The sequence below is a fragment of the Nelumbo nucifera genome, chromosome 2 (assembly GCF_055504915.1).
Source record: "Nelumbo nucifera cultivar China Antique chromosome 2, China Antique-T2T, whole genome shotgun sequence".
In the NCBI taxonomy this organism is placed as follows: Eukaryota; Viridiplantae; Streptophyta; class Magnoliopsida; order Proteales; family Nelumbonaceae; genus Nelumbo; species Nelumbo nucifera.
Window position 1 is genome coordinate 31,351,848 of NC_142650.1, and position 21,699 is coordinate 31,373,546.

Here is a 21,699-nt window from a genome sequence, read left to right on the forward strand (position 1 = left end):
AGACAAGGAGAGGAAGCATTCTCTAGTGTTGCGGATTGTCTCCACTGTCGAGTTGGGTTCTGCTACATGAAAGTTGACTGTTCAACTTCCTGGCGCAGAAAAAAAGGGTGCTGCTACTGACTGTTCAACTTCCAGCCTTAGGTGCTGGTAGCTGGTGTTGCTCGGCTAAGAAGTCTATGGAAATCCATCCCAGATGTACGAAGCAAGGTTCTTACCTGAAGAGAAGTTCGAACCCATGACTGTTCTACCTATTCACAGTTCGGGTGACATAGGTATTGAAACTTTTTCCTGTTTATGGCTCTCTTCTTGCACGACTGTTAATGTCCCAAAATCTGTGTAGGGACTGTTCCCCTTCCTCCGATTGTGTGTTGCTCTATTCAACTCTCCAAGGGACTGTTGTTGAACCCTAGACCCTAAGTGACTGTTCGGCTGCCCTGGAAAGTGGATATCAGCCGATTAGGTGTGGTGCACCACCACTTGTATTGCTGTTTCTACTGAGTTTTTTTATTTTTTTCTCTTGGTTGAGAAACTGTATTGAAGTTGTAAAACTGTAGATCATTCAGACCTGGTTACATTGCAAGAGCAATTCGTATATTGTTCTGTGGACTCCTACACAGTGTAGGTCATACATCCTAGTACTGCAGCTGCAGTGTTTGTGCTTGGTTCTCTGTGAAACCGAAAATCAGCAAGTGTATTGTTGTGGACTGTAGCAGCTCTGTAAGGCAGTGTGTTTTTGTTCTTGTGTACTTCTAAACCTAGAATCATGAATAGTGAAGATTCAGCTACATCTGGGATCTCCACAATGCTGAATGGAATGAGTGGGAACAATGACCTATCCTTTCCCATGGCTGTTGTTCCTCTTGATGGGTTAAACTACCTAGAGTGGTCAAGGGGGATCAAGCTATACATAACTGCAAGGGGAAAAATAGGCTATATAAATGGAAGAATCAAAGAACCACCTTCTGGAAATGCAGAACATGAGTGATGGGATCAAGAGAACAGTATGGTTATGTCTTGGCTTTTGATCTCCATGCAACCGCAAATAAGGAAGAACTTCATGTGGGCTGAAACAACAAATGAGATTTGGGAATAGACAAAATCCACATATTCTGAACTTCGACACTATGCCAAGATTTATCAACTATAAGCTGCTTCATCTACCTGTAAACAGGGGGAGAGGAGTTTATCAGTTTATTATTCTGACTTGACAACTGTTTGGAAGGAGTTGGACCATTACCAGAATATTGATTGGATGTGTGATGAAGATGCAAAATTGTATAAGAAACTTGTCTCACAGTAAAGAGTGTTTGCTTTTTTACATGGTCTCATTCCTATCTATGAATCCATCAGAGTACAAATTCTAAGTTCTAAGGATCTTCCTTCAATTCAGGAGGTCTATGCTCTTGTCCAGTCTGAAGAGAGCAGAAGAAACTTGATGAACAACACCGGAGGGGATGCAATTGTTTGGCGGCAAAGGGGGGTTCCTCTACTAGTGGTGGACCTTCTTTCAAGAGAGGGGATCTCCAGAAGAAAGCAGAAGATAAGGAAAAATTGTGGTGCACCAATTGTCAGAAGCCCTAACACACCAAAGATACTTGTTGGGATCTCCATGGGAAACCAAAGTGGGCTCAGGATTTACCTAAGAAGCAAGGCTCAGATGTAAGTAGAAGACCTGGGCAACAAGGTACCAAGAAACACCACATGGCCAATATGGTTACTCGGGAGAATCAACCCTCCACTTTTACTGTGACTCAAACACCACATGGCCAACATAGCTACTCTGGATCTGACCCAAGGGAGGATATTGTAAACTCCTTCCGTGACCATTTGGAGCTTTATAGTAGAGCAATTCGCCAGTTGGATGCTCCTTCCACCACCTCTTTTGCATCCACATCAGGTAATCCTGCCACAGCTTTCCATGTTGCTTCTCACGACCTTGACTCTCCATGGATCATTGATTCTGGAGCGTCAAAACACATGACTGGTATGTCCTCTTATTTTCAAACTTATCATCCCCTTTCCGGAAGAGATAAAGTGAGACTAGTTGATGGATCATTCACCTCCATAGCTGGTCAAGGAACTCTCTCTCTTCCTCCCAGTCTTGCTCTTTCTAATGTTTTTCATGTTCCAAAATTCCCTATGAATTTGTTTTCAGTCAGTAGTGTTACAAATTCCTTAAACTGTTCTGTGACTTTTTTCCCTTCTCATTGTGTGATCCAGGATTTGGCCTCGGGGAGGACGATTGGTAGGGGACGTATGGTTGATGGACTCTATATGCTGGAGAATACAGCTGGCCTTCATGTTACAAAGTCTATTAGTCAGTTCAGAAAGAGTAAAATGTATTTGTGGCATTGTCGTCTGGGTCATTTGTCTTTTGAGTCCTTAAAAGTTGTCTTCCCAGAACTGTGTAAGTCTGTGTCTGTTTCTAATTTTTCTTGTCAAACGTGTCAGTTAAGCAAGCATTGTAGAACTCAATTCCCTCAAAGAAATAGTAAATCTAAGTTTCCTTTTTACATTGTGCATTCTGATGTGTAGGGCCCTGTTACTTTACCTTCTGAGAGTGGCTACAAGTACTTCATTACCTTCATTGACGATTATTCCAGATACACTTGGGTATATCCAATGCGAACCCGTGAGGAAGTACCAAAAATTATCCAAGATTTTTCAACGAATGATCTTCACCCAATTTCAGACCGAAATCCAAATATTTCAATCAGACAATGCAAAAGAATTCTTTCATAGTGACCTCACGGAGTTCTTTGCTTCACATGGCTCACTTCACCGGAGCTCTTGTGCCCGCACACCACAACAAAATGGTGTGGCTGAACGGAAGAACCGACACCTTGAAGTGGCACGGGATTTACTACTCCACATGAATGTTTCCAAACGTTTTTGGCTTGAGGTAGTCCTTTGTTCTACATACCTCATTAACCGAATGCCCTCTCGTTGGTTAGAGTACAAAGCCTCACATCAACTTCTCTTCCCTAAAGCCCCTCTTCTTTCTATTCCTCCTCGTGTTTTTGGTTGTCGGTGTTTTGTCCAAAACCTATCTCCCACCTGGGGGAAATTGGACTCTCGTGCTATCCCGTGCATATTTCTTGGCTACTCATTCTCTCAGAAAGGGTATCGTTGCTTTGATCCTGTTTCTCGGAAATTCTCTGTCTCCATGGATGTTACCTTCTTTGAAGATGAGCCATTCTTTCCTGTTTCTCCTCAGGGGGAGTGTAGGTATGAGGAGAAACTGGTTCAACTTCCTCCTCTTCCTACTCCTTCTCCTTCCGATCCTCCTCCTTTCCGTGTTTTTTTTCGTCGTCGTAAAGGCCAACCAGATTCAAGAGCTCTGGAGAATCCAGAAGCCATACTTCAAATGCCATCAAATTCCTTGGGGGAAGGTCATACTCACTCAGGTAACTTGACTCCCAACCTCCCTGTTGCTTATGATCTTGACCTTCCCATTGCCCACAGGAAATGTGTTAGGTCGTGCACCACTAAACACCCCATTTCCAACTTTGTTTCCTATGAGAATATCTCACCTTCATTTCGCGCCTTCCTTACCTCCATTGACAGTATCCCTATTCCCAAGAATGTGGCAGAGGCTCTCTCAATACCAGAATGGACAAATGCCATGAAGGAAGAAATTGATGCTCTTCATAAGAATGGCACGTGGGAGCTTGTTGATCTCCCTAAGGGAAAAGATCCAGTTGGATGTAAATGGGTGTTCACTGTTAAGCATGGGGCTGATGGAGCGGTGGAGAGGTATAAAGCTCGTTTAGTGGCAAAGGGTTTTACTCAAGTATATGGGGTTGATTATGCAGAAACCTTTGCCCCTGTAGCCAAAATGAACTCTATTAGAGTCGTTTTTTCTCTTGCTGCCAATCTGAATTGGGATCTACATCAGCTCAACATCAAGAATGCCTTCTTGAATGGTGACCTTGAAGAGGAAGTTTATATGGTTCAACCCCCCGGTTTTTTGGCTCAAGGAAGTGAACAAAAGGTATGCAAGTTTAAGAAGTCTTTATATGGGCTGAAACAATCACCAAGAGCTTGGTTCAGCAGATTTCATACTGTAGTTCAGCAGAGGGGATACAAGCAATGTCAGTCAGATCACACACTGTTTGTAAAAAGAATAGAAGGTAAAATGGCTGCCCTAATAGTATATGTGGATCGACATAATTGTTACTGGTGACTGGAAGGATGAAATTCAAAGTTTGAAGGGCTTCCTTGCCACTCAGTTCAAAGTGAAAGATCTAGGACCCGCCAAATACTTCCTTGGAATTGAGGTTGCCCGATAAAAAAAGGGTATCTTCATCTTCCAAAGGAAATATGTCCTAGATTTGCTTAAGGTCACTGGAAAGATTGGGGTTAAACCAACTGACTCTCCTATTGACCCCAACCATAAGTTAAGTGACAGCCAAGGTGGACCTCTTAAGGATGTGAAGCAATTTCAGAGGCTGGTTGGGAGATTGCTGTACCTCTCTATGACTCGTCCAGACATAGCATATGCTGTTGGTGTCCTCAGCCAATTCATGCATGCACCTAGGTCCACTCATCTTGAAGCAGCAGAGAGAATAATGCGGTATTTTAAGAAGTTCCCGGGTGCTAGCTTATTATTCCAGAAAAATGGGCATTTGAGAGTTGAAATTTACACAGATGCGGATTGGGCTGGATCTCAAAGTGATAGAAGGTCTACTAGTGGTTACTGCACCTTTGTAGGAGGGAATCTTGTTACTTGTGTGAATAAACCCTAGTTCATTCTAGGTTAAAGCAGAGAAGAAGGAAGAAGAAAGAAAAGAGAAAGAAGGAGAAGAATGTTCGGCCAGACTAGAAGAGAGAAAAGTGAAAGTCACACTCTCCTAGCCGACCCACTTGACTTTTATTCATAAAACTTAAGTCACAAGAAGGACAATGTTGTCCCTCATAGAAGATGGGACACATAACTTAAACTCAGATACAATAGACATTTCACTTTCAATAAGATACACCAGAATGACCAAAATACCCTTAACTCGAGCATTCTAACACTCCCCCTCAAGCTGGAGAGTATATATCATATAGTTCCAACTTGTTACAAATGTAATCTATTCTTCCCCGAGACAATCCTTTTGTGAAGAGATCTGCCCATTGATTTCCTGAACTCACATGAGATGTAGTTATTACCCCACTTATCACTTTCTCACAAAGTGACAATCCACCTCAATATGTTTAGTTCTTTCATGGAAGACAGGATTGGATGAGATGTGAACAACAGCTTGATTATCACAGTATAGTTTCATGGGTTTGTCAATTGAGAAACCGATCTCCTGTAGTAGGTTCTTCAGCCATACTAGTTCATATGTGGTATGGGTCATAGCCCTGTATTTTGCTTCCGCACTACTTCTTGCCACCACCGTAAGCTTCTTACTCTTCCATGTTACAAAATTGCCACCCAGGAAGGTACAATACCCTGTGGTTGACCTCCTGTCTGATAAAGAGCCAGCCCAATCAGCATCTGTGTACCCTAATATCTCAATAGTTTCTCCCTTTTGGTATAACAAACCATGACCTGGAGCACCCTTTAGGTACCTAACAATTCTCAAAACAGCTTCCCAGTGAGGAACCTGGGGATGTTGCATAAACTGACTCACCACACTCACAGCAAATGATATATCTGGTCGGATAATGGTCAGATAGTTCAACTTTCCCACCAACCTTCTGTATCTTCTAGGATCATCAAATTCTTCACCTGCATCCACACTTAGCTTGGCATTGAGTTCCATAGGAGTCTCTGCTGGTTTAGCACCTAACAACCCTGTTTCTTCAAGTAGGTCAAGAACATATTTCCTCTGACATTGGTTGATCCCCTGTTTTGACCTCACAACTTCTATTCCTAAGAAGTACTTTAGCTTCCCCAGATCTTTCGTATTGAAGTGATCCTGTAAGAATTTTTTTAGTCTGTCAATTCCATTGCTGTCACTTCCAGTTATGACAATTTCATCCACATACACGACTAGCAAGATTTTTCCATCTTTTGAGTTATAGCTGAACACAGAATGATCAACCTGACACTGTTTCATCCCAAAGGCCTTCACCACTTCACTGAACCTGCCGAACCATGCACGAGGAGATTGTTTCAGTCCATAGATTGCCTTTTTGAGCCTGCACACCTTACCAGACTCCCCCTGAGCAACAAACCCTGGTGGTTGCTCCATATACACCTCCTCAACAAGATCACCATGTAGAAAGGCATTTTTTATGTCAAGTTGTAGGAGAGGCCAATCATACATAGTAGCCAATGAGATCAACACCCGAACTGAACCAATTTTAGCCACAGGAGAGAATGTCTCCATATAGTCCACACCATATAACTGAGAATAGCCCTTGGCCACCAACCGTGCTTTCAATCGTTCCACACTGCCATCAGGAAGATGCTTCACTGTATAGACCCATTTACACCCAACACCCAATAGTGTGCTTACCAGGAGGAAGGGTGGTGAGTTCCCACGTGTGATTATGTTGTAGAGCAGAGAGTTCTTCTTCCATGGCTTGCCTCCACCCTGGGGAGGTAAGGGCTTCTTGTAAAGTCTTGGGAATGGGAACCGATGAGAGTAATGATATAAACTTGCAATGAGAAGCAGAAAGGTGAACAGTGGAAACATAGTTTGAAATGGTATGAGAAGTACAAGTATGTTTACCTTTCTGCAAAGCAATAGAAAGATCAAGATCTGAGGGAGAAGGAGCAATAGCAGGATCTGTCGACAGGTGCTGAAGTGGAGGAGGGGCCGAAGCACTTCTGCGGGTATACACTTGAGTAATTGGCGGCCTCTTTGTAGTAACAGGCATATGATGTGCATCTACAGTAGGAATGGGAGCTACGGGAAGAGGGTCCATAACCGGTACAGGAAGAGGAACCACAGAGGGAGAAGAAGAGACCCCGACATCTGAGAAAAATGGAACTGATTCAAAGAAGGTGACATCAGAGCACACAAACGATTTATGAAATTTTGGGTTATAACACTTATACCCTTTCTGAGTCCTCGAGTAGCCAAGAAAAATACACTTCGTAGCTCGAGCATCTAACTTGTCTACTCCAGGCCCCAAGTGTTGAACAAAACAAACACAACCAAGGACTCTTGGGGTGAGAGGAAAGGGAGACAAAGTGGGAAACAACACTGAGAAAGGGGATTGACTTCCAAGGATTGACATGGGCATCCGATTTATCAAAAAACAGGATGTAAGAACAACATCACTCCAAAAATGCTTTGGGACATGCATATTGATCATCAAGGACCGAGCAGATTCAAGAAGATGTCTATTTTTCCGTTCAGCTACACCGTTTTGTTGTCGGGTGTAGGCACAAGAAGTTTGATGAATTATTCCATGATGTTCTAGGTATTGCTGAAATGGTGAGGAGATGTATTCTTTGGCATTATCGGAGCGAAGTATTTTCAAATGAACACCAAATTGAGTGCGTATTTCAGCATGAAATTTCTGAAAAATAGAGAACAATTCACTATGGTCTTTCATAAGGTAGATCCATGTCATCCTTGAAAAGTCATCAACAAAGATTACAAAGTACTTAAACCCATTGTATGACAACTTTAATTGGACCCCATACATTAGAATGAATTAAAGCAAAGGGACTAGAGACACGATTATCAATTCTTGGACTAAATGAAACTCGATGATGTTTTCCCAACTGACATGACTCGCAATCTAACGATGAAAGATGACTCAAAGAAGGAACTAGCAGTTTCAAAGACTCGAGAGAGGGGTGATCGAGTCTGTAGTGCCATTGGAGAGGAGTAAGAGACGACTGAAAAGCCACTAGGGGGCCACCACCATCAAGGTAGTACAAACCACCTGCTTCATGCCCTCCACCAATCTTCTTCCCCGTCTTGAGATCCTGAAACACACAAGAAGAAGGGTAGAAGGTTACGGAACAATCAAGAGACTTGGTTAATCTGCTAACAAACATAAGATTAAACGGAAACTTAGGAACATACAAAACAGATGCTAAAGACATGGAGGAGAAATCAACATCACCAACACCACAAATAGGAGATGTAGAACCATTAGCAAGAGTAACTGATTGAGATGTGGAGGAGCGAGAAAGGGATGAAAATACATCAAGAGTCCCAGACATATGGTCCGAGGCTCTGGAATCAATGATCCAGGGTGAGGCTTTGGAAGCCAAGCAAGCCATACCTGAATGGGCAAGTGTAGCTGTGTTCTGCTGAGATGTTTGAAGGAATTGCTCATACACTGCCCGTGGTACACTCACCATTTCCTGCCCGGAAGCACAAGCGGGTGTGGAGGGCCACTGCTTCCTCTTCCACAATGTTTACATTTTCTCTGAGCATTACTCCTTCCTCTTCCACGGCCTCCCCCTGACTCTCGGCCTCCAGTCCGACCACTAGCCTGGTTAAATATGTGTCCACTACGGTTGCTTGGAGGGCCACTGCTGCCACCACCACTTCTACTTCCACGGCCACTCCCTTTAGTCACTACCAAACCAGATCTATCAGAGAAGGAAGAATGTTCCACCGGCTCAATGGATGTCCTCTTAAGATGGGCAAAAACTTCTTCAAGTGAGGGAAGAGCTGATCCCCCCAATATCTGTGCTCTGACAGGCTCATACTCAGTCTTCAAGCCCACAAGAAACCTAGTCACATCAAGTTGTTCACGTTGCTGTTGTTGAATCTGGACATCTGATGTTAGAGGCTGATACACATTTAGCTCATTGCGGATGTTCCTCAAACTTGCATAATACTCTTCTAAGCTTTGACTTCCTTGCTTCAAATTGAAGTACTCTTGGTATAACTGATATACCCTAGTTGTGTTGTCTTGTCCAGAGTACAACTTTTTAGCATGATCCTAGATCTCTTTGTATCTAGGAACATGAAGTTCACACTAATCTTTGGTTCCATGCTGTTCCAAAGCCATGTCATTATCTGTGCATCATCTTGTTCCCAATCACTGAACCCAGGGAAATCAGAGGGTGGTTTCTCCTCCCTCACATGTTTTACTTTTCTCTTGGCCTTCAAGAACACCTCCACAGATTTTGCCCATGGTACATAGTTCTCACCATTCAACTTGATGGATGTCATTTGAACACTTATATAATCTGAAGAAAGCATGATGTTGGTTTTGTTGTCATTCCCATCTACGGAAGAAGCCATCTCCATTATTTCACCTTCAAGTATACAACACAACCACACACTCTTTCACATGGCTTATCTCACTTATAACACCACCAATCCCAGCTTTAAATACACATTACACACCACACACTAAGGCTGAAATCACTCAGTCTTCACATCAAACACCTGGGCTGCACACTGCAAAACCATTCACCACCACACACTAAGACTGAAATCACTCAGTCTTCACATCAAACACTTGGGTTGCGTACTGCAGAACTGATTACACACAAGGTCTAGGACCCAACCACCACTACCACCAATCACCACGACACAACCACCACCAATCTACTGCTGTTGTGAACCTCAGCAGTCGACAACTCTTCTTTCAACATACATATGAAGAGGAATGCAGAGGAATACGACTGAAATGCATATCGGTCACACCAAGCATCACCACAACCAACTTTTGAAGCAACAAGAAAACATTTACAGTCCCTTACTTGGACAAACAACAATAGTGTTCATACCTGTCCACATTCAGCCCTCTTTGATACTGAATAGAGGGTTTAGTATACCACTTCAACGACCACCACAGCAACGACTGGAGGCATTCTCACCTCCAGACCCACAAAACGACAGCTCCTTTTCAGCCCCTTATCGAACCTCCACTCAGGTCAATCAAAAAAGAAGTAGACGACTGTGAAAGCTGGCGGCGAACCCAGAAAGAGAACAACAACAAGAAAAAAATAAGGATACAACCTTACAACTCTGATACCATGTGAATAAACCCTAATTCATTCTAGGTTAAAGCAGAGAAGAAGGAAGAAGAAAGAAAAGAGAAAGAAGGAGAAGAATGTTCGGCCAGACTAGAAGAGAGAAAAGTGAAAGTCACACTCTCCTAGCCGACCCACTTGACTTTTATTCATAAAACTTAAGTTACAAGGACAATGTTGTCCCTCATAGAAGATGAGACACATAACTTAAACTCAGATACAATAGACATTTCACTTTCAATAAGATACACCAGAATGACCAAAATACCCCTGACTCAAGCATTCTAACAACTTGGAGGAGTAAGAAGCAAACCGTGGTTTCTAGATCCAGTGCTGAAGCTGAGTACCGTGCAATGGCACATGGAGTTGCCGAAGGTATGTGGATAAGGAATCTATTGGGAGAGTTGGGTTTTCCAGTTGATAAACCCATAACTCTACTCTGTGACAACAAGGCAGCTATAAGTATTGCTGCCAATCTGGTACTACATGATAGAACAAAGCACATTGAGGTTGACAAGCACTTTATCAGAGAGAAAATCATCACAGGCAAAGTATGCACTCCATACATCAGCTCCTGAAGACCAACTAGCAGACATCTTCACAAAAGGGCTAAACCATTTCAGACATCAAGGTCTCTGTGACAAGTTGGGCATGATTGATATCTATGCCCCAACTTGAGGGGGTGTGTTGACAGGTGTATTATATGTTCTGTATACAGGTTTAGTACCCGCAGGGGTATTTTTGTAATTTTGTAGACTTATTGTGTTGTACGACCAGTATAGTATAAATACAATGCTTCACTCGACTGAAGCTGTTCTGTTTTGAGGCCTTAACTCTGTAGCCTCTTCTTCTTCTTCTTCCTCCTTCCCTTCTTCTCCTTCTCCTCCTGCTCAACAAAATCTAAATACAATGTCCCTTTAACTTACATATGATAGAAAATAAACTCAATTTCTAATCTTGAATAATGTAAATACGTCATTTCCTAGTAAGGGCTTTAAAAAAAGTCTTCCATGGCAAAACAAAACATAAAAAAAACAAAGTAGAGAACTAATTCTTAATTGAATTTATTTGAATTGTAGTGAATCGTAAAAATCGTAAGATTTATGAATCAAATCATAGGACTTAATGATTTTTGTAGAAAAGGTTCAAACATAAAATTCGAATCGAAACCCTTGGCATTCTTGATTCAAATCATTAATTGTATCGTAAACTGTAAGATTTTGACAACATTGCTTGGAACCATGAGAACATGCTGGATTTTAGTGAATATGAAACATAGCCATCCAAATTCTTAAGATACTAAGGGTTTGGAAGGAGGTCGCACAGTCCTCTAGAGGAAAATAGAGTGGAAACCCCCACAAGGCTATAAAGTGAAGCTGAGCTTTGATGGAAGCTCCTCGGGTAAATTGGGTATGGAAGGAATATGTGGGGCAATTAGAAACTTGGAGGGCAGGTTATTGGCACTTTATTCAAGGCCAATTGGTGTGGCTAATTCCATAAAGGCTGAATTGATGGCTTTACTACATGGTCTTAGATTAGCTAAGCAATTGGGATTAGTTAGAGGTGGAAGGGGACTCAAAAGTAATTATTTCATGGGTGAGATGTAATAGAAATATTCCTTGGGCCCTCTAGAATGCTTATAGAGAAGTTTAAAGGATTGCAAGAGAATTGGTTGCTGAATTCAAGTGGGTCAGAATAAGGGCAAATGGGTTAGCACTCACTTGTTAAACAAGGGGTAGCAAGGCAGCAATTGTTTTGGGATCTTTGTAACATAATTCCGTCATTGGGGATGACTCCATGGTTATCAAATTGCATTGCTTTTTACATATAATTAATCAATATAATCAAGTATCTATTGATCAACAAAAAAAATTTCTTGAGATACTTACATTGAACAAATCAATACAAGAATGTCTCACAATGAGAAGGATGAACAATTTTTTGGCTGTGTTCTGTGTAAAGCGGATGGGGAGACTGGTTTTCACCTACTGGTGTCTTGCCACTTTGCGAGGTCAATTTGGGACTGGGCTTCCTCCTTATTTGGATGCAGCTGGAATCCCCCATCAGATTTGTAGGGCCTTTTCTCCCCTACCTTTTTCAGGTGGCGGATAAAAAGGGGAAGGATAATGTGGAGAGGACTAAGGGCTGTAGTATGTTGGACACTGTGGGAAGAAAGAAACTCCAGGATATTCTCATACATATTAGGGTGGTACAGTGGCTGAAATGTTTGGAACTATTCACAGATTACACTTTGGATGACATGTTGAGGAAGTGGGGTGAAATTGCAAATTGCACACAGACCAAGTCAGTAATGAATGTGGCTTAGACTCCCCCACCCAGTGGATTCTTGAAATTAAACTTTGATGGATGTAGTAGGGGAAATCCGGGACAATCGGGGATTGGAGGTGTTTTTAGGGACGAAAATGGGGTCATCTCTGCCATGTTCTCAAGCCCAATTGGAGTGAGTGACTCCCTTAGAGCTGAGATCTTTGCAGTTATGGAAGGAGTCCGGAAAGCCAAGAAGTTGAACATCAAGAAACTCATAATTGAAGGGGATTCAAAGGTGGTGATAGGGTGGCTGACTAAAGATCAAAATGGTTTATGGAAGTACAACAATGAGAGGAGGAAATTCATGTGGCTGGTGCGGGAGGTGGAAGTTAAGACATGTTGGGTCAAAAGATCGGCTAATTCCTTAGCTGACGGTTTAGCTAAACAAGGGGCAGAAAGGGATTCACTGTTTTGGGCTAAGCTGTAACTTTAGTGTCTTCTTTTCTCTTTTTCTTCTTTTTTCCTTTCATGAGGCTCTTTGTGGCTCTTGGAAGATAAGTGTGTTTGTCTTCCTCCTGTAAATTTTCTACTGATGATTTAATGAAAGTGTTATTGATCCAAAAAAAAAAAATGAACAATTTTTTGGCTTACAAACTCAACATACAATCAAAGTCTAACTATCTATCCCAATCAAGGTTTTAAAAGGATAAAGGCGAGGTCACCGAGGTGAGGTGGTTAGGTGTCAAGGAGGCAAGGCGTATGTGTTTTGGGTCTTTTTTCTTTTTCTTGGCAATGCTTGTTTGGATCCCCTTCAACTAGATTGGAGGATTTGGATCCCCCATCCAAAAGGCTCTTTTTCTTGTGCTTCTTTTTTTTTGGAAAATTCCACTTTAGTACCCTGAACTTTGGGGGTAGTGTCAAGTTAGTATCCGAACTTCCAAACGTGTCACTGCAGTACCTAAACTTCAAAAAGTGTCTGCCGTTAACCGACCGTCAGTTATCTGTTGAAAATGTCAAAACTACCCTTCAAAAGAAGACACTGTTCATTGTCTTCTACTTTGAGACTGAACCGGTTGAGGTGTTTGAGATTCTAGACTAATGAAGTCATTGTCTTCTACCTTTAGATCTAAAACACATTCTTGTCTGGTTATTTCTTTGCTTTAAGTTATTGTTCCCTCTATCATATTTCATGTTCTTTCTCTCTTTTTCTTTGAAGACAACTGATTCAGTCTCAAGGTAGAAGACAATGAACAGTGTCTTCTTTTGAAGGGTAGTTTTGACATTTTCAACAGATAACTGACGGTTGGTTAACGACAGGGACCAACTTGACACTTTTTGAAAGTTTAGGTACTGCATTGACATGTTTGAAAGTTTGGGTATTAACTTGACACTACCCCCAAAGTTCAGGGTACTAAAGTGGAATTTTCCCCTTTTTTATATAAGTCCCTTTGTTCTTCTTCTGGTTAGAGGATTTTTCTGGTTAAGTAGGTTTGGGCTAGGCCTATTCCCCTTAAAATTGTGGTGTTTCGTTGGGAGGTGTTTCATGGAAAAATCAGTACTTTGGACTGTTTGTAGACAAAAAAGGCCATTTATGTGTTTGTTTCCTAAATGGTGTATTCTTTGTAAAGCTAATGGTGAGGATTGCTTCCACTTGCTAATATCTTGTTCTTTTCTTACAACTATTTGGAATTGGAGTTTTGCTTTGTTTGGATGTAGGTGGAGCTTACCTATAGATGTTAGTCTACTGTTCGATCTGTCTTTCTTTGTATGGCCCACCAAAAGCGGGAGAAGCATGTGGGAATGTATTAGAACAGCTGCCCTTTGGACAATTTGGGAAGAAAGGAATGTAAGAATATTTCAAGAAAAAGAATGAAGTTTCTTAAATGTCAAGGATTGCATTTTGACAAGGACAATACATTGCTTGAGAACTTTGGATTCCTTCCGATTTTTTATCCTTCAATGACCTTTGAAGGAATTGGTCAACTGTGGCAATTAGCTCTTCCAGGAAGAATAGGGTCACTGTAGAGTGGGTTCCTCCTCTTGAAGGAAATGTAAAGTTGAGTTTTAATGGAAGTAGTCAGGGTAACCCGAGCCCCTTCGGAATAGGAGGGGTATTGAGAGGTAAGGACTACAACATCTTAGCCTTATTCTCTGGCCCAGTGGGATTAGGAGACTCTAATAGGGCTGAATTATTAGCAGATATACAAGGTATTCAAATTGCAAATCAATTTGGTGTGGAGATTTAATAATTAAAGGAGACTCTAGAGTTGTTGTGGGGTGGCTGGCAGATCCGGACTTGGTGGTTTGGTGCTACAATGATCTCTTAAAGAAAGCTAAGTGGTTAACAAGAAACATGAATATTAGCTTACATTGGGTGGGCAGGTCGGCAAATGCTTTGGCTGATTGTCTTGCTAAACAAGGGGCTAGCAGGGAAAAATCTGTACTGGTCTGCTTTGTAATGTGCTCCTTTTAATGTCTTAATGTAATCTTCACTTATTAAGGAGAGGTCGCACCTCGTGCCTCTCCTTGGGAGGCTTGTAACAATCTTCATCTTTTGCTAATAAAATCATACTTCAATTATAAAAAAAAAGTAAAATTCGAATATGAATGGTTCATATGTAAAACTTAATGTTTTTGCTTATTGTTGTTTGCAGTGATTTATGCATCTATTTTTATTTTTATTTTTCAACAATTATCTCATTATTTATATAGCATAAAATATCTCATCAGAAAATGCAAATGAAACCAAAAGTAAAGCATCGAAGTCCCCAAATATTTTTTCAGGTTTGCTGAGTCTGATACCTCTACCTCTCACCTGTGTCAGATTCTGACACTTGTATGAGTGTTGATGTAATGCCATTGTTAATTAATTTATTTTTACTTAATTACATATGATTGTTCAATACTGAGCCTGTTTTCTTCACTCTCTATCCCTGTACACATTGCTTGGTATAGTGGTAAACTCTCAGGCCAACTGCATGACAAGTCAGCAACCTATGATACCTGGATAAATACCTGTACATGCCTAGCGTACCAAGATGCTGCATGGATATTTTCTAGGCATACTCTATAGTGCTAATGTTTATAAACTATGTAAAGTAGTATGTTTTAACAAATTATACTATTAAAAATATTTACATATCTTATAAACTTAATTAAATTTGGCAAGATATAAATATTGAGAAATGACATTTAGCTTCAAAAAACTAGATATAAATGCATGATATAAGCATATTATATGGGATACCTGTACTTGTATCCCTGTCCAGGAGTTAAGGAAATGTAGAGTTGTATCCTCATTTCCTGTATCTGTGTCCATATCTGTATCTGTATCTGTATCTGGGCATCATGGGTGAGAAAGGAGGTTTTCGTCTGAGAGCAGCCACTTTGTCAGAAAAAAAAATTCAAGGTTAGTTCTGTGCAGGTAACAAATTGTTGGCGAAAGGGGGAGTGAATATTATAGGAAATGTATTTGGAGTCTAGAACACAACTTTTAACATGTTTTTTTTTGTTCATTAACCTTGGAAACCCTACCATCACTGGCTAAGACAAAGGAAGATACTACAGATTTGATCCTATAGTTCTTCATATTTACGGTTGTCATGAGATGGAGTTATTAAATTTCTAACGTTTACTTGTTTGTGGTGTTGAAAATTTGAAATTATGGATAACTTAATAGAATTTCCAAGCCTAGTTGGTATGTTGTATGGAAATTTACTCTTTTTTTTTGGTAAGCTGTGGAAATTTACTTTTCTGCCTTTAACAACTTCTAACATGAAACTTTCCTGAAACAAGTGTAAGTTGTGTCTAAGAAAGCTGTATGGCAGGCTGACTGCCTTGTTATACTGATGCTTTTCTTTTCCCATTTTCCACCACAGGGAAACAGGAGGGAAACACGACTACTGGGAATTTTGTCATTTGTGCACAGTACAGTATGGAAGGTGTTGTTTGGAAAGGTGAGTGGATAAATTTTATTCTTTCTATTACATGCTGTATTTCAAAGTAAATACATATTCTTGCATATTTCTGTCTTCAAGAGCAATTATAAGTTGTGGCTGAATGGAATAAATGCACATTATTGTGTTTGTGTGTTTCTTGCTATAAGTTCTACTACTACGAGCTAAGTCATAAGGTGTATAAAATATGAGAAAATTCTATGTGCATCACTTCCATAAATTGTGCTAAATTGTTATCTTTTTGCAGAAAGAAAATTGGAAGCAACCACCTTCTCCATGTTGTGCTCCCAATGAGTTTTACTTGTCCATAGGTGACCCTTGGTTTTTTCTGCTTTCTGCATATAAAAGAGATATGCTTAAGGTATTGAAGGAAGCGAGTGTTGATGGTAGATTAGCACTGCTTAAGTTGTTAGGTGGTTTCAACCTTAGTTTCCAAACCCATTCTAATGGGTAACACCCACTTTCATGGTGTGGATTGATGATAATGACATGAAATCACCCTAAATCTGTTCGTGAAAAGCTATGCATGGAAGTCTCATGGTTATTGGGCAGTAATGTAAATGCTCCATGGTGAATGCAAGCAAATAATAAAAAGAAGTAAGAATGCTTTAATTGAAGGTATAACCTCTAGAATGGCTCATTGGCTTAAGTCTCTGGAGATCTTCTCGGATTTCTCAGTTGATGTTTTCATCAGGAAGCGGAAGGAAGTGGCTTGCACATCATCACTCATCAGGGAAAACTGTAATTAACAAATTCTGGTTGCCACCTGATGAAGGCTCATAAACTTATTTTTGATGGCAGTATTATAGGGAATTCAGGGCCATCAAGTGTGGGAGGCATTTTTAAGAATGAATCAGGCCACATTGTTGCATTTTTCTCAGGCCCAATTGGCAGTAATGGAGGGAATACACAGAGCAAGGGATATGAATGTGAATAAATTGGTCATTGAAGAAGACCCGCAACTGGTGATAAGGTGGCTGCAGAATAATGAGAATGCTATTGGGTCTACAAAAATGAATTAAAAAAGTTTAATCGGCTAACTAGAGACATGGACGTAAGGTTCAATGGGCACAAAGGATGGCTAACAGCATGGCTGATTGATCAAATGTTTTGGGCACTGTTGTAAAAAGTAAGAGTGGGTTGGAGATAAGACACCTTATCTCCAATAGAGAAATTGAACATTTGTAATTCTCCTTAATTTAAGTCATTTAATGAAATTTGAAGTTATTGATCATCATCATAATAATAAGCAAATAATTTTAGAAAAGAGAGCAAAAATGTAGAATATATGAAAAAAAGCCTAAATGAAGCTAGTATGCTTACGATGATTAGTACAACTATAGAACTATCCCTCCCAACCCTTGACTTAGCCAACTACATTCATCTTTGTCTGGTCTCTATGTATCTTTGTCCTATATGACTTTATGCTGAAAATTCATTTGTTCGGAGTAAGAATTTTATCACTCTTCTTCTTGGTATAATATTAGGTTGCTGACTCACTTGAAAAGGGTACTGAACATGAAGATGAATACATGATCAGTGAGAAAGAGCTTCTTGTGAATCGGTAATGATTTTATCCTTCAATTATCTGGTATTTGTCTGTTAAATTGCCTGATACAAATTATATATTTGGAGGTTAAATTTTCACAATGATTTGCACCTTCTGTTGTAGGTTTATTTCAATACCCAAAGACATGGGGACATTTAATTGTGGGGCATTTGTTGCTGGAATTGTGAGGGTGAGTATATGATTCCATTAATTAATATCATGTTGGATTTGTTTCACCTTAAACTGATCATCCATTGGTTGAGGTCTCTAAAAAATTATTGGTTTTGTGAAGGGTGTCTTGGATGGTGCAGGTTTTCCAGCTGTAGTCACAGCTCATTTTGTACCTATGGAGGGCCAACAACGACCTAGAACCACCATTTTGATCAAATTTGCTGAAGAGGTGAAATCTACATGTTTTTTCACTTTATTTTTTTTTTTGCGTTTACTTCAATTAGAAGTTTCTTTTCTGCTTGAGTAGATCTTCATGGTAAATTGAATATTGCCTTCCTAAACAAACCTTAGTTCATTTGATGTTTTCTAAACAAAGTCTAGCCAATTTATTGTAATTTTCTCAAATGTAAACTATTTAATAAAATAGTGAAAGAAAAGAAGATGCCTGCTGATTGGAGAAACAATAGTATGGTGCCTATCTTTAAGAACAAAGGTGATAAAAAAACTGTAATAATTATAGGGGAATTAAACTCATGAGCCTCACTGTGAAACTTTGGGAGTGAATAATTGAACAAAGATTATGACTTGAAACAAGTGTATTAGAGAACCAATTTGGCTTTATGCTAGGGAGATCAACCATGGAAACTATATTTCTTTTAAGACAATTGATAGAAAAGTTCCGAGAGAAGAAGAAAGACCTTCATTTAGTGTTCATTAATTTGGAAAAGGCATGTGATAGAGTTCCTAGAGAGATAATATGGTGGGTTTTGGAAAAGAAAGGGTGTCCAAAGTAGGTATATAGACTTAATCAAGGATATGTATGAGGGGGCAACACCAATGTTAGAACACTGTTTGGAGAGACTTCAATTTTACAATTACGATGGGTTTTCACCAAGATTCTTAGCCCTTATCTATTTGCATTGATCATAGATGAATTGACTAAACATATATAGGAGAAAGTTCTATGGTGCATGCTGTTTGCAGATGACATTGTTTTAATTGATGATGTTAGAATTGTTAGAATTAGTTAACAAGGGCATTATTATCTTTTTCATGTTTTCTCTCTTATGTCTGTTGTAACTTACCTAAGGGTATTGTAGTCATTTCAGCTTTAGTAGAATGCTAATACAATCTGGGTTGACAGTAAGGAGTGCAGATCAGATTTCTCCTTGCTAGTCTTTCCCTCCTCCTTCCCTTCCTATCTTCTTCTCTTTCCTTCTCCTATCCTTTTCTTTTCTTTATTAAAGTTGGAACTTGGTATTAGAGCCTTGAGGTCAACTGTACTATTCACGCTTCAACTCTTTGTGCTCTAGGAATAGAGAAGATTCTCCATCCTTTGTTGGAGAGGAAAAAGACTTAAGAGGACTGATCGCCCATTTGGAAAAGAGGCTTCAATGCCTCAGGTTGCAGTGTTGTGTGAGTTGGTGGTGTTTTTCTAAAAGCCCTCTATTCAGCAGTTCGAAGAGGGCAGCCTTGTGATGTCTTGAGTTGTGAGGTTGGTGCTCCTCAATGTGTGGTGTGATTTTGTAGTGGTTTGTGGTGTGGTGACACCTTGTGGTGTGTAATGTTTCCCAAGTGTTTTTAAAGTAGATAATTGATGATTTTTGGATTTTCCTAAAGAAAAAGTGTGTTACAGTAGTTGCATACCAGCTGTTTGACAGTTTGCCTAGGTGACAATTCAGTGATCTCTTCTCACTCATGGCTTCATCAAATAGTAGCACTAAACCTACAGTAGTTGTGCAATCAGATTTCATGACTTCTTAATTAACTACAGTGAAACTCAATTGTACTAATTATATTCCATGGGCCAAGTCAGTTAAGGTATCTCTCACTGCAAGAGGCAAGTTGAAGTATATCAAGGAGGGTACATTGAAAAATGAATCAGAAGGGTACAATGAATGGGTACAAGAGAATGCCCAAATTATGACATTACTTTGGAATAGTATGGACTATGGAGAATCACATTAGTGTGAACGTTATGTTTCTAGACACGACCAAGCAGATTTAGGACCATGCCAAGCAATTGTATTTTGGACAAGACAATGTCACAGGAATCTACCAGTTATACCAAGACTATTTTTCTCTTCAATAAGGGGATAAAAGTGTTGAAGAATACTATGCTTCTCTAAAAAGCTTAAGGAATGAGCTCAATGTTTATCAACCCCTATCCACTTATTTGAAAACTCAATAAGAACAAAGAGAACATCTAGATGTGGCAAGATTTTTATCTGGGTTGAGGTCTGAATTTGAACCAGTGCGGGCCCAAATCTTAGGGAGTAGTGATCTTCCATCATTGTCTGAGGTTTTCTCCCACATAAGGAGAGCCTCAAATCCACATAGTGATCATCCCCCACCTTCAAAGAAATCAGCCATTGTGGTTTCAGAGGAGTGGATGAGAAGGTCACACAATCAACTTTTATTATGATCTTTATGGTCCTCCATCTTCCTGGGCTAACCATGCAATGGTAGAATTCGTGTGACTAAAGATGCTCCTGGTTCCAATGTTGGTAAGGATAAAGACACAGTCTCAATCTCACGTGAGTATGAAAAGCTTCGCCAGTCTGCCTCTTCTAGTTCTGCCACTACTACACTTGTGAAGTCAAGTAGTGCTTGCCTTGTTTCTAGTTCTTCACCTTCACCCTAGGTAATTGATTATGGAGCCTCAGACCACATGACTGGTTCCTCATATATGTTTGTATCCTTGTCACCACCTTCTACCTCTCAAACCGTTACCTTAGCTAATGGCTCTTCTGCTATTATTGGTACCGGTAATGTGTCTCTTGGTTCTGACCTTAGTTGGAAGGCTCTTCATTCCTCTCTTACACCACATCAATGGCATTATCGTCTTGGTTATCCTTCTCTACGTGTTTTGAAAAAGCAAGTCCCAACTTTGGAGTCTCTAACTCAATTAGATTGTAAGTCATGTTAGTTAAGTAAACATCATAGGGTGTCTTTTGTTCCTAGGGATGATAAGAGAGTCTTGAGTCCTTTTGCTTTAGTCCACTCAGATGTTTGGGATCCTAGTCGTGTGTCACCTTATAGTGGATTTGGATATTTTGTAACATTTATTGATGACTATTCAAGAATGACATGGATTTACTTAATGAAGGATCATTTAGAATTGTTCTTTATTTTTCTATCTTTTCATTCTAAGATAAGGAATCAGTTTGGTATAATGCATTAAAGTGTTTCGTTCTGATAATGCCAGGGAATAATTTCATAATAATTATCAGTCTTATTTTGACTCTCATGGTATTATACATTAGTCCTCATGTTCACACACTCCTTAGCAAAATGGTGTCGCTGAGAGGAAAAATCGTCTTGTAATTGAAACTGCTCGGGCCTTGTTGATTCAAATGTCAATCCCTAAAATCTATTGGAGTGATGCAGTTCTCACCTCTCGTTTTCTCATAAACCGTATGCCCTCTTCAGTCCTAGATGGTGAGTCACTTTTCTCCATCTTGTTTCCTTCCACTTCGCCTTTCTCTCTTCCTCCTCCTGTGTTTGGTTGTGTATTTTGTTCACAAATTAGGTCCAAGCCATGATAAACTTGACTCTAGAGTTATTAGATGTGTTTTTCTTGGTTATTCTCATACTCAAAAAGGTTACAAGTGTTATGATCCTGTTTTACGGAAATCTTTTGTTGCTCCAGATGTTACCTTCTTTAAGAGTTTACCCTATTTCTCTGGACGTGAACATTCTCCTTCTATTCCTCTTCCCTCTGACTTTGGTGATGTCTTTATTCCCTTGCCTACTGTAGAGGAGCCTATTCGACCATCTATTCACAGAGTGTACTCTAGACACGATAAACCAAAATTGTCGCCAGTAGTTGATTCAGCTCCAACTTCTGACATGCCACT

The 21,699-nt window shown here is 40.0% G+C and overlaps 1 protein-coding gene across 1 annotated transcript in view; it reads left to right on the forward strand.

Annotated features, from left to right (window-relative positions):
- LOC104603334 (uncharacterized) overlaps window positions 1-21,699 on the forward strand; it is a 47,717-nt gene that overhangs the window by 13,899 nt on the left and 12,119 nt on the right. The window contains exons 4-7 of the mRNA XM_010267346.3: window positions 16,042-16,119; window positions 17,607-17,683; window positions 17,792-17,858; window positions 17,961-18,068. Coding sequence (XP_010265648.1) covers window positions 16,042-16,119; window positions 17,607-17,683; window positions 17,792-17,858; window positions 17,961-18,068 — 330 coding nt within the window. The remainder of the gene's footprint in view (window positions 1-16,041; window positions 16,120-17,606; window positions 17,684-17,791; window positions 17,859-17,960; window positions 18,069-21,699) is intronic.